The 14,244-nt window shown below is 39.5% G+C and overlaps 1 protein-coding gene across 1 annotated transcript; it reads left to right on the top strand.

Moving 5' to 3' along the window:
• The first annotated feature begins 563 nt into the window (after positions 1-563).
• LOC132555346 (phospholipase A2 inhibitor beta-like) lies at positions 564-9,253 on the top strand. Its single transcript, XM_060219697.1, has 3 exons — positions 564-1,476; positions 2,929-2,994; positions 8,997-9,253. The coding sequence occupies exons 1-3, from the start codon at positions 564-566 to the stop codon at positions 9,251-9,253; spliced, it is 1,236 nt and encodes a 411-aa protein (XP_060075680.1).
• The last annotated feature ends 4,991 nt before the right edge of the window (positions 9,254-14,244 follow it).

Below are 14,244 nucleotides of genomic sequence, written 5' to 3'. Positions count from 1 at the left end.
CTCTACACGCCGCACATCATCACCATAATAACGCCACACAACGCTGCCTCTACACGCCGCACAATGCTGCCTCTACACGCCGCACATCATCACCACACAACAATCAGAAAACGTCAGACACTGCCTCTGCAAACTCACACTACCACGCACCATTACGATGATCGACACCTTGGTATGGACCTGTTCAATTTTCACGATCACTAACTTTTGTGTTTGTTATTCAATGCAAATTCCAAAAATAAACTAGATTAAATTTTCATAACCATTTAACTTGTTACTTATATAGAATAGTGCCAATATAAGTCGCCTTTTGAACGCAAGAGAATGTTTAATCCAGCCAAATTATGTTACCGGTCGGGTCGCGTGTTTAGACTGCTCTAGGTAAGTTTGACGATAATCCGCGTTCTACCGGGGCTATGCCAAAAGTTTCGTGGATAGAAAAAATAATCAACTGAAGCGTTCAGTCTGCGGAAGGAAAAAATCGCAACACGTCCACGCCAATAATTTTACCATATGTTTGATCTGTCGATAGCAAACTAATTTTGCGTCAAGACAAAATCAAAATGGCGCCTGGTTTGAAATTACAATGGACATTGCTGGTCAGCCTATTATCGTTGTGTGATTTTATTTCGGGTCAAAGCTTTCCGAGCGGATGCGCATATAGTAGTGCCACCGGAACTCCTGGAATATTTACGTGTGACTTTGCGTCAGTGACGCTTCCTCTAACATTCAACACATTTAGTTCCCCTTATCCCCAGCGCCTCGTTATCAACAATGTCGACGGACAGCTTCCGGCGAGCTCACCAACGGCTACATTTTCCGGTTTCAATAGTATGTCCATTGCAAACCTGGACACTAACTACCCTGCCAGTCTGGAAATCAAATGCGCATCTAACGGGAACCTGGTACTGTTTGCCGGAACATTCTCGGGACTAGGCTATATCCAGGAACTGAAGATAACAAACTGTGTTCTATCTGGAGGTCTAGCGAACAACGTTTTCGCTGACTTTGGTGATCTCGACTCTCTCATCATCGATGGCGGGTCGATAAACGGTCTTAATGCCGACAGTCTATCTGGACTGAACATCACTCGTCTAGCCATCCCTAACGCTTTAGGAATGTTTGCCATGATGAACCTTGCCCTCGACACAAATACCTTCCCCAGCGGATTCTTTTATCCACTTAGCAAGGTGAAAGCAATTATACTCGACAACTTATCAACGTCGTCGGCACTGTCCCTTCCGACCGATACTTTCACGCAGAACACGAATTTGGAAACTCTTTCCTTGTCATACAACAGTTTGACTAGACTCCCGAACAACGTGCTGTCCACATTGGGGGCCCTGAGCTTCCTTAACCTGACCGGGAACAGATGGGAATGTACGTGTGAAAATCTCTGGATCCTCACTACCATCAGCACCCAAAATATCGACGTCGTAGGGGGCATGGTCTGTGATAGTCCATCTGACTACCAGGGTACGTATGCCTAATACATGGAACAAGAAACCCTGTAGGGAGAGTGAGTTAAAGATTGCTATGACTTATCTGGATATCAGGGTAGTAATGTCTAGCCAGTAAGACAGGTAAATATGATGGAAGAGGGGAAAACTACCAATACAATACGGGTCAGACTACCGGGGAAGCAATAACTAGTCCGTAAGACAGGTAAATATGAGGGAAGAGGGGAAAACAACCAATACAATACGGGTCATACTATCAGGGTAGTAATGTCTAGCCAGTAAGACAGGTAAATATGAGGGAAGAGGGGAAAACAACCAATACAATACGGGTCAGACTACCGGGGAAGCAATAACTAGTCCGTAAGACAGGTAAATATGAGGGGAGAGGGAAAACAACCAATACAATACGGGTCAGACTACCGGGGAAGCAATAACTAGTCCGTAAGACAGGTAAATATGAGGGGAGAGGGAAAACAACCAATACAATACGGGTCAGACTACCGGGGAAGCAATAACTAGTCCGTAAGACAGGTAAATATGAGGGAAGAGGGGAAAACAAACAATACAATACGGGTCATACTATCAGGGTAGCAATGTCTAGCCAGTAAGACAGGTAAATATGAGGGAAGAGGGGAAAACAACCAATACAATACGGGTCAGACTACCGGGGAAGCAATAACTAGTCCGTAAGACAGGTAAATATGAGGGGAGAGGGAAAACAACCAATACAATACGGGTCAGGCTACCGGGGAAGCAATAACTAGTCCGTAAGACAGGTAAATATGAGGGAAGAGGGGAAAACAACCAATACAATACGGGTCATACTATCAGGGTAGTAATGTCTAGCCAGTAAGACAGGTAAATATGAGGGAAGAGGGGAAAACAACCAATACAATACGGGTCATACTATCAGGGTAGTAATGTCTAGCCAGTAAGACAGGTAAATATGAGGGAAGAGGGGAAAACAACCAATACAATACGGGTCAGACTACCGGGGAAGCAATAACTAGTCCGTAAGACAGGTAAATATGAGGGAAGAGGGGAAAACAACCAATACAATACGGGTCAGACTACCGGGGAAGCAATAACTAGTCCGTAAGACAGGTAAATATGAGGGAAGAGGGGAAAACAACCAATACAATACGGGTCAGACTATCAGGGTAGTAATGTCTAGCCAGTAAGACAGGTAAATATGAGGGAAGAGGGGAAAACAACCAATACAATACGGGTCAGACTACCGGGGAAGCAATAACTAGTCCGTAAGACAGGTAAATATGAGGGGAGAGGGAAAGGGAGTGAGGGGGCCAGGTAATTGAGAAAAATAAGGGACAGAATCCTGAAATCATACCAGACTATCAGGGTAAGAATTACACAGATTATAAATCAAAGGCGGAAGGGAAAAGTGTATGCGATATCCTATCAGGCTGTGCTTAGTCTGTAAACAGTTATGTCTATATCTATATTTCAGACAAGAGGGCGACCACATATTATTACAACATGTGTCCCCAAGATGACGCCTGTGCGGGAACTCCAGGTATAGTAGACACTTCCGTTATTATTGCACGTAAAACATGGTCCCTGTCGGGTTAACCCTCTCATTCAGATACTAATGTTCTATTTCCAATGCTTGAATCAAGAAATGTTTGGTGTTTTTTTTTTTTTTTTTTTTGGGGGGGGGGGGGGGGGGGGGGGTATTTTATTCTTTTGCCGTTTCTCTTTTTCTAATTCTGCTGATGTTTGATTGTTAGCACTCTTTATCCCATAATAATTCTTTCATTGTGTTACTTGATTTCCGGTTTTGTCTGTTTCATACTAATGCTTTTTATACTTGATTTCTAATATTGTGTCAAACTAGTGCTTGTCTTCTGTTTTTTTCTCTCTTTCAGTCAGTGGTGTCAAATAGTTTTTGACCAATTTTTTTTATTGAAGTCATGTTTATAAATTGTTCTTTCTCGTATCATAAAACTGAAATGACAGACACTTAAGTTAGTAGGTGTAACAAGGACTGTTGTATATAAAAATTCCCATTGTCACGTGATTAAGTGACCTGTCAAATATGTCGCGACATTAACCAAAATAAAACAGGCAGAATCAAATTATACTGAACGCAACGTCAATACATTTGAGAGTGCCAAAATTCCACAGTTCAGCAAAGTATTTTTAAACGCTTTGCCGTAGACAGATTGGTGTTCGTCCGTCGAATTAATTTCAACTGACGCAGCTATTTCAAGACTGAAATACATCGATGTAAGCTGAAAATCATGCTTCACGATATCATGGTCGGCTACTTCAGAAGCAGCACAACCTTTACCAGTTAACATACCGCGGTATTTATTTATCAAGGCGTTTACAATGTGATGTTTGAAAGGTGTGTCATTCATGCTAGTCCCTGTAAAGTTTAGGCCAGTGGATTACTCACCAATTGTACATAACCTTTGACCTAGGCCAACAGTGGACCCTTCTGTAATATTCTACCTTCGACCTGTATGCAATTCGGTGAACCTATTCAGTTTTCAGCATTTAACCTAAGACCCTATAACTAATTGGCCGTTATACAACGTTTTCCTTAACCTAACTTATTGCCCTTGCATAACCTTTGACAATGTGGCCTCAAGCGACACGTATTAATCTCGATGATCGTACAATCTGTTCGTCTAATGATAGAAAAAGTCACCAGTAACCATAAGGCACGTGAAACTAATGTTAAAAATTATGTTCATTCTGTTCATAACTGTATTCTGTCCCTCCCAATCCACCTGTCCTAGTCCGCTATCCAAACTCTGTCCCTCCCTATCTACCTGTCCTAGTCCGCTTTCCAAACTCTGTCCTTCCCTATCCACCTGTCCTAGTCCGCTTTTCAAACTCTGTCCCTCCCTATCTACCTGTCCAAGTCCGCTTTTTAAACTCTTTCCCTCCCTATCCACCTGTCCTATTCCGCTTTCCAAACTTTGTCCCTCCCTATCCACCTGTCCTAGTCCGCTTTCCAAACTCTGTCCCTTCCTATCCACCTGTCCTAGTCCGCTTTCCAAAATTTGTCCCTCCCTATCTACCTGTCCTAATCCGCTTTCCAAACTCTGTCCCTTCCTATCCACCTGTCCTAGTCCGCTTTCCAAAATTTGTCCCTCCCTATCTACCTGTCCTAATCCGCTATACAAACTCTGTCCCTTCCTATCCACCTGTCCTAGTCCGCTTTCCATAATTTGTTCCTCCCTATCTACCTGTCCTAATCCGCTATCCAAACTCTGTCCCTCCCTATCCACCTGTCCTAGTCCGCTTTTCAAACTCTGTCCCTCCTTATCTATCTGTCCTAGTCCGCTATCCGAATTCTGCACCCTATCTACCTGTCCTAGTCCGCTTTCCATAATTTGTTCCTTCCTTATCTACCTGTCCTAGTCCGCTTTCCAAAATTTGTCCCTCCCTATCTACCGGTCCTAGTCCGCTTTCCAAACTCTGTCCCTCCCTATCTACCTGTCCTAGTCCGCTTTCAAAACTCTGTCCCTTCCTATCACCCTGTTCTAGTCCGCTTTTCAAAATTTGTCCCTCTCTATCTACCTGTCCTAATCCGCTATCCAAACTCTGTCCCTTCCTATCCACCTGTCCTAGTCCGCTTTCCATAATTTGTTCCTTCCTTATCTACCTGTCCTAGTCCGCTATCCAAACTATGTCCCTCACTATCCACCTGTCCAAGTCCGCTTTCCAAACTCTGTCCCTCCCTATCTACCTGTCCTAGTCCGCTTTCCAAACTCTGTCCCTTCCTATCCACCTGTCCTAGTCCGCTTTTCAAAATTTGTCCCTCTCTATCTACCTGTCCCAATCCGCTTTCCAAACTCTGTCCCTCCCTATCTACCTGTCCTAGTCCGCTTTCCAAACTCTGTCCCTTCCTATCCACCTGTCCTAGTCCGCTTTTCAAAATTTGTCCCTCTCTACCTACCTGTCCTAATCCGCTATCCAAACTCTGTCCCTTCCTATCCACCTGTCCTAGTCCGCTTTCCAAACTCTGTCCCTTCCTATCCACCTGTCCTAGTCCGCTTTCCAAACTCTGTCCCTCCCTATCTACCTGTCCTAGTCCGCTTTCCAAACTCTGTCCCTCCCTATCCACCTGTCCTAGTCCGCTTTCCAAACTCTGCCCCTCCCTATCCACCTGTCCTAGTCCGCTTTCCAAAGTTTGTCCCTGTCAAGCAGGTACATCAATCTTCCCCACACCAATTTATTGTACAAAGATTGTCCGAAGTCCATTACTGTCCAAACTATGCCCAACACACATTCACTGACTCATAAACCACATTTACTATCCAACGTCTGTCCCATACCCATATGATGCCCAACGTCTGTCCTAGACCCATTTAATGCTTAAAGGTTGCCCCATCCTCATTTACTGTTCAAGTTAGCTCACATAAACCTCCCAAAGTATAACTGCTATCAAAAGTCTGCCCCACACCTTTTTAATGCCCAAACTCTGCCCCTCTTTTACAAGGCCAAATGTCCTAGTCCGCTTTTTCAAACTCTGTCCCATACCAAGTTACTGTCCAAAGTCCGCTTTCCAGGTTTTTCCCTCCCTTTCCACCTACCCTAGTCCGCTTTCCAAAATGCCCCTCTGTTCATACCCATTTACTGTCTAAAAGTCTGCTCCAACCATTTACTGTCTAAAATGCTACATCAACACACACCAATTTATTGTACAAAGATTGTCCAACCCATTACTGTCCAAACTATGCCCAACACACATTCACTGACTCATAAACCACATTTACTATCCAACGTCTGTCCCATACCCATATGATGCCCAACGTCTGTCCTAGACCCATTTAATGCTTAAAGGTTGCCCCATCCTCATTTACTGTTCAAAGTTAGCCGCAGACACATAAACCTCCCAAAGTATAACTGCTATCAAAAGTCTGCCCCACACCTTTTTAATGCCCAAAGTCTGACTCGTAAGCTACTTTTACAAGGCAAAATCTTACGTACAACCTACATTTACTTCCCGACGTCTGACCCATACCAAGTTACTGTCCAAAGTATTGGAGGTTTTGTTAAGGTGTCCAGTTCCGTTCTACACCCCTTTGCGGCCCCATTGGCCAAAATCTGCTTCATACCCATTTACTGTCTAAAAGTCTGCTCCACTACCATTTACTGTCTAAAATGCTACTCAACACACCCATTTACTGTCTAAAAGTCTGCTCCACACCCATTTACTGTCTAAAAGTCTGCTCCACACCCATTTACTATCTAAAATGCTACTCAACATACCCATTTACTGTCTAAAAGTCTGCTCCACACCCATTTACTGTCTAAAAGTCTCCTCCACACCCATTTACTATCTAAAATGCTACTCAACTCACCCATTTACTGTCTAAAAGTCTGCTCCACACCCATTTACTGTCTAAAAGTCTGCTCCACACCCATTTACTATCTAAAATGCTACTCAACACACCCATTTACTGTCTAAAAGTCTGCTCCACACCCATTTACTGTCTAAAAGTCTGCTCCACACCCATTTACTGTCTAAAAGTCTGCTCCACACCCATTTACTATCTAAAATGCTACTCAACATACCCTTGTACAGTTTTAAATTCTGCTCCACTCCCATTTACTGTCTAAAATTCTGCTCCACACACTATCGATTCCTCCTTTAGTGTACTGAACCCGTCTGGACACCACTACCCCTTACTGACACCACATCCCCGTACTGACACCACACCCCCGTACTGACACCACACCCCCGTACTGACACCACACCCCCTTACTGACACCACATCCCCGTACTGACACCACACACCCGTACTGACACCACATCCACGTACTGACACCACACCCCCGTACTGACACCACACCCCCGTACTGACACCACACCCCCGTACTGACACCACACCCCCGTACTGACACCGAACCCCCGTACTGACACCACACCCCCTTACTGACACCACATTCCCCGTACTGACACAACACCTCCGTACTGACACCACACCCCCGTAGTGACACCACATCCCCGTACTGACACCACACCCCCGTACTGACACCACATTCCCCGTACTGACACCACACCCCCGTACTGACACCACATTCCCCGTACTGACACCACACCACCGTACTGACACCACACACATATCTGGGCTTGTTAGTTGTAACCCGTCCTATAACCACACTACCGTACACACACCTCTACCCTGGTCTACCTTGTTATAAGGGTGTAATTCCTACCCGTCTGTTTCCAGGTGTGGTACTAGGCGGAGAATGTATTACATACGTAATGCTATTCGGAGATGGAGGTGCCAACGTGGTCATTTTGATTTTCTCATGTATCATTCTCATCAACGCCGTGAAGATGAAACAGCGAGTCAAAGAACATCCTAGAGAAGTGACATCAATCAACATTTCTACTCGCGGTTACAGATTCACCAGAGGCAAAAAAGAGGCCGAGGCAATAAGGAAGGAGGAGGCCAGCGATCTTCGCTGGATCTGACGTGTCACTTCCTTCACTGAAAATAAGGAGTCATTGCCTCCAATGGATCTAGTGAGTCGCTGACTGACTTCACTAGATCTAATGAGCCGCTGACTGACTTCACTAGATCTTATGAGTCACTAACTCTACTGGATATAGTTCGTCACTGATTCCACTGGAACTAAAGAGTCAGTAACTCCACTAGATCCTGTGAGTCATTGACTCCACTAATCCAATGCGTCGCTCTTTCCACTGGAGTGAATCACTGTCCCATTGGGGCATTCGTATCGAAGACTCCACTTAATCTAACATGTCACGGGCTCTGTTGTATTGACCAATTCAAAGATTCCACATAAACTATCATATCAAATACTTCACTGGATCCAATATGTCGTTGACCGAATCTGATTATAACTCCACTGAAATAACTTGGATTTTATCTTTGATTCTTTCAAATCTATTTGATCTTAATGATTTCTTTCCTCTTTTTCTTTTCTTTTTTGTTTGTTTGTTTTGTTTTTGATTTTGTTGCTTTTTTTGTAAATGATTTTGCACTTTCAGTCTACAGTAGTAACTGATTCCATGACGTCAAACACGACAATGGTACAAGGTATCCAAAACTGGGGGTCCAAGACGAGTCCTTTCCCACTAAATTTACTTCCGTGTTTTAATAAACGATTACAAAAGTGCCAAATATCCAAGTGTGTGCCGTGTGTATGACATCAGTTGTGTTTTCGTTATTTTTTTACACAATAAAACTTTGACCTTATATATGTGGTTTTTTATGACTATGATACCGTATATAGTAGATTGTCGATTTATGCATTTTTTAGAGAAATTCGTAAATTCTATATTGATTTATCCGACAGTTAAAAAAATTTTACGTTATATAGTAGTCACGTGATGTTCCTTATCAATGTACTTTCATCAACCATGTGTATTCATCAAAACATCAGTTTGTTTCCAGAATTGACGTGAATAGACATCCTTTCAAATTTTGTTGTTTATTTCAAATTTGAAATTATTCCATTATTGTATATTGTGACGTTTGCCACGTGTATACCAAGCCATCAATAAACATGACAATTTACTTACAGGTATTGTGGCCTATAATTCATGTATCACCGCCTGGCAGCTAGCGAACTACGCCCTACTCATCCTCGTGCTCATTCTATCTGCCTTGGGGCTCGGACTTATCATTGGCACGCGCACAAGCCTACGCAGCGCACGGTTAAAGCTCGAGATGAAGAAGAAAAGCTCGTGGCTCAAGGTCCAAGAAGCCATGAGAAGGGGAGGAGGCGGACAAAAACCACCCGCATCTACCGGACCGCCAAAAAACGCCGGCTGGATCTAGGAGGAATTGATTAGTGGAACGCATCAAGTTCACATTATAATTAAAACGACAATTGATCAATTGTAGTGTCCATATGTGTACAAATCACATACATCTATTGAATAGAAATTAATTGGGGTAAGAGGTTTTCTATTTTCGACTGTATTAATTAAAATCATGGAAATGTTAGCAAAGATATTTTAATGACTATAATTCTTTTCACTAGTCTTCGTTATTAAGAATCTTTCAAACTTTCAAAGTTCTTTTTCCGACAGGTCGACATCTATCACAAAATAGTTTTGGAAATCATCAAGACATTTTATCAACTGTGACTTTTTCTTAAAATGAGTATCAGGAATGATTGCATGGTAACATGTAAATAATCAAGAGATTGGCAACTTATATCCAATCGGTACAGCCATGATGTTGTTTAAAGTCATCACTACATCTTAAAATGAACGGAATGAGTTTGATATCTGCGTTGTACTTTGGTAACCAAGAGCACTGTTTGTTCCAATGTGTATGCAAATGGTCTATTGGAAGATATCAGCGAAGATTTAACAAGAAATTCCATCATTCTTACAACTTTATCATTGGTAATTCATGCTATGTTCCCGAAATACGCTCCAGCATAGTTCACAATTAGATACAGAATGTTCTTTGTTTCTTTATTCATTTTTCATCGTGAGAGTTGCAGGATGAAATATAATTTTTATTGATCAAGAAAAAATCAATATTCTATTAATTTGATATTGTTTCGCGTATTTTATTGATGTCAGTTTGAGTAAGTTTCAAAAGGACTATATATAACAGATTGGTCATTCCTGAAGTCCGCGAAGGATTCGTAATGAACCTGCAATGTATTATTGTTTATATTAAACACATTGAGAAGTTTATTAATCGAATATCTACAAGAAAGCCGTCTGATTGGTAATTACACACCCCATGCCAATCAGACACAGATCTGAGACTGAGCATTGTAATCTCACATGCTCGAATAAAAGGCAGTTTTGAAAGAGATGATGATGTTTAGGTACATTTTCTTCAGGTAGGTAATGTCAATAGAATAGAAATTCTTATAACACAACCAGTAGAAGATTAGAGTGTGCCATTTCGATGACTACACGGTCACCTTCATCTTATAACACAACCAGTAGAAGATTAGAGTGTGACGTTTCGATGACTACACGGTCACCTTAATCTTATACCACAACCAGTAGAAGATAAGAGTGTGACGTTTCTATGACTTCACGGTCACCTTCATCTTATACCACAACCAGTAGAAGATTAGAGTGGGACGTTTCGATGACTACACGGTAACCTTCATCTTATAACACAACCAGTAGGAGATCAGAGTGTGACATTTCGATGACTACACGGTCATCTTCATCAGACTAATGACCAGTTCGGAATCTATCCATAGATGACCACCTATATATAGGATATTACATTAAATGTTGCAATTGAATTAACAAACTTGTCACGTTAAATTTATGATATTTATCAATTATCGATATACAATGAGGTCTGGAAGGAAAAATATTGACCGAAGGCGAAGTCCTTGTTCAATATTATTCTACCAGGCTGATTCAACACCATATTGACCGAAATCAAAGGTCCTTGATTTATATATATATATATATATATATATATATATATATATATAAGTTTGTACTAATTTGCCAGTAATTGGTAGTTGCCCTGTGCCTGGTATACATTTATCATAACATAGTCTTTTTGACCGAAAAAAATAATAAATAAAAAAATGTGTTTATTTTGTTTACGGAGTACCAAATTTTAGACATTTTAATAAACAAAGATCCTCAACAGAATATCATACATTATCGTCTTACACAATATATTACACGGTTCACGTGGTCCGACTGTTCTAGGTTTAGAAATATAGCCCACATATGTTCTAAATTTAAAAAACATAGAATTCCTATGTTGCATATTAACCTGCAAGTGATGATTTCTTATCCATTTAGGTCAGTGACATATGAAATATATGAAAATAGGTCATCTGAAAGTTTAAGCTGTATAAAGAAAGCTTAGAATGTAGACTGAATGTAACGGAATAGGAACTAGATTTGAACACTACATGGAAATTTAATTTGTGCTTTACTTTATCTAATAAGCCCATCGGTGTACTGTTAGCAAATATTGTAAAGACAAACATTCAACTTATATAAACAGACCAGGACAACACTGATATAAAAAGACACAATTGGAACGACATGTAAGTCAGACAAAAATAAACGGGCAAATACACGGGCCTGGACGGACATTTGACTCAACTGTAACATCAGCAATTATTTTCATGAAATTATCAAAAGTGTTTTGAATTTTTTGGTGAGTGTATGTTGAATTCATTCTTTATAAGTTGGCATGAAATTATTTTAAGGGAAGTAATTACGTCTTGCCCAATGGATGATTGTGACCAAAAATGACACTTGTAAAAACAATTCTGCTAAAATAGTTCTTTGAATTGGACTTCATCCTTAACCAGAAATCCATCTACATACAATACAAGAATATCATACTCCATCTACATACAATACAAGAATATCATACTCCATCTACATACAATACAAGAATATCATACTCCGTCTACATACAATACAAGAATATCATACTCCATCTACATAACATACAAGAATATCATACTCCATCTACATACAATACAAGAATATCATACTCCATCTACATAACATACAAGAATATCATACTCCATCTACATAACATACAAGAATATCATACTCCATCTACATACAATACAAGAATATCATACTCCATCTACATAACATACAAGAATATCATACTCCATCTACATACAATACAAGAATATCATACTCCATCTACATACAATACAAGAATATCAAGAATATCATACTCCATCTACATAACATACAAAAATATGATACTCCATCTACATACAATACAAGAATATCATACTCCATCTAAATACAATACAAGAATATAATACTCCATCGACATAACATACAAGAATATCATACTCCATCTACATAACATACAAGAATATGATACTCCATCTACATACAATACGAAAATATGATACTCCATCTACATAACATACAAGAATATCATACTCCATCTACATAACATACAAGAATATCATACTCCATCTACATACAATACAAGAATATCATACTCCATCTACATACAATACAAGAATATGATACTCCATCTACATAACATACAAGAATATCATACTCCATCTACATACGATACAAGACTATGATACTCCATCTACATACAATACAAGAATATGATACTCCATCTACATAACATACAAGACTATGATACTCCGTCTACATAACATACAAGAATATCATACTCCATCTACATAACATACAAGAATATCATACTCCATCTACATACAATACAAGAATATCATACTCCATCTACATAACATACAAGAATATCATACTCCATCGACATAACATACAAGAATATGATACTCCATTTACATACAATACAAAAATATGATACTCCATTTACATACAATACAAGAATATCATACTCCATCTAAATACAATACAAGAATATAATACTCCATCGACATAACATACAAGAATATCATACTCCATCTACATAACATACAAGAATATGATACTCCAACTACATACAATACGAAAATATAATACTCCATCGACATAACATACAAGACTATCATACTCCATCTACATAAGATACAAGAATATTATACTACATCTACATAACATACAAGAATATGATACTCCATCTACATACAATACAAGACTATCATACTCCATCTACATAACATACAAGAATATCATACTCCATCGACATAACATACAAGAATATGATACTCCATCTACATAACATACAAGAATATGATACTCCATCTACATACAATACAAAAATATGATACTCCATCTACATAACATACAAGACTATGATACTTCATCTAAATAACATACAAGAATATCATACTCCATCTACATACAATACAAGAATATGATACTCCATCTACATAACATACAAGACTATGATACTCCATCTACATAACATACAAGAATATCATACTCCATCTACATACAATACAAGAATATGATACATACTCATACATAACATACATCTACATAACATACAAGAATATGATACTCCATCTACATAACATACAAGAATATGATACTCCATCTACATACAATACAAAAATATGATACTCCATCTACATAACATACAAGAATATCATACTCCATCTACATACAATACAAGAATATCATACTCCATCTACATACAATACAAAAATATGATACTCCATCTACATACAATACAAGAATATCATACTCCATCTACATAACATACAAGAATATCATACTCCATTTCTAATCTTAAGATATTCTGCCACACAAGTGAAATACACATGATTATAAACGGGAAACTAATAAATATCCTCTATTTTTTTTAACATTTTAAACATTTTAAAAGGAAAATCAAATGAAAATAAGACTGATTCAAATCTAAAATGAGTAAGTGTTAAAAAGGTTCGGAAAATGTAAGCGCGCTCCTTTGATTACAGATAGTTTGACGTAACGCCGGACAACAAGACGACGCCGTTTTGAATAGGCTTCTTTACATTGTATTTTACCATGTTATGCTGTTATCTTGATGGCTTACAAAACTGTTTTAATATTCCGAAGTGGAGAAAACCAGAAATGTACACGAGAACTATTTCACTGAAAACCAACTTGTTCGACATTCGGTTCCTTTTTTCCGAAGAGGAAAACATGCCTCTGGTTATTCAAACTTGGGAAAGTTACATAATTACTGGACTGATAATATCAGATTTCTAAGAACAAGAACAAAACTCCTAATAAGGCCAGCCAGGACAGTCGCCATCGAAAGGACAGACATCATTACAACGATAAAAGTTAACAGCAACGACGGACGTCAGACAGAAAAAGGAAAAACTGCATCTGAAGGACAGACGCAAGAACAGCGATGCCGAATATCGTAAAAAGCTC

The sequence above is a fragment of the Ylistrum balloti genome, unplaced genomic scaffold (assembly GCF_031769215.1).
Source record: "Ylistrum balloti isolate Yb309-2 unplaced genomic scaffold, AGI_CSIRO_Ybal_v1 Utg370474, whole genome shotgun sequence".
Classification (NCBI taxonomy): domain Eukaryota; kingdom Metazoa; phylum Mollusca; class Bivalvia; order Pectinida; family Pectinidae; genus Ylistrum; species Ylistrum balloti.
Note: the sequence above shows the minus strand (reverse complement) of the source record. Positions and strands in the feature narration are given on the sequence as shown.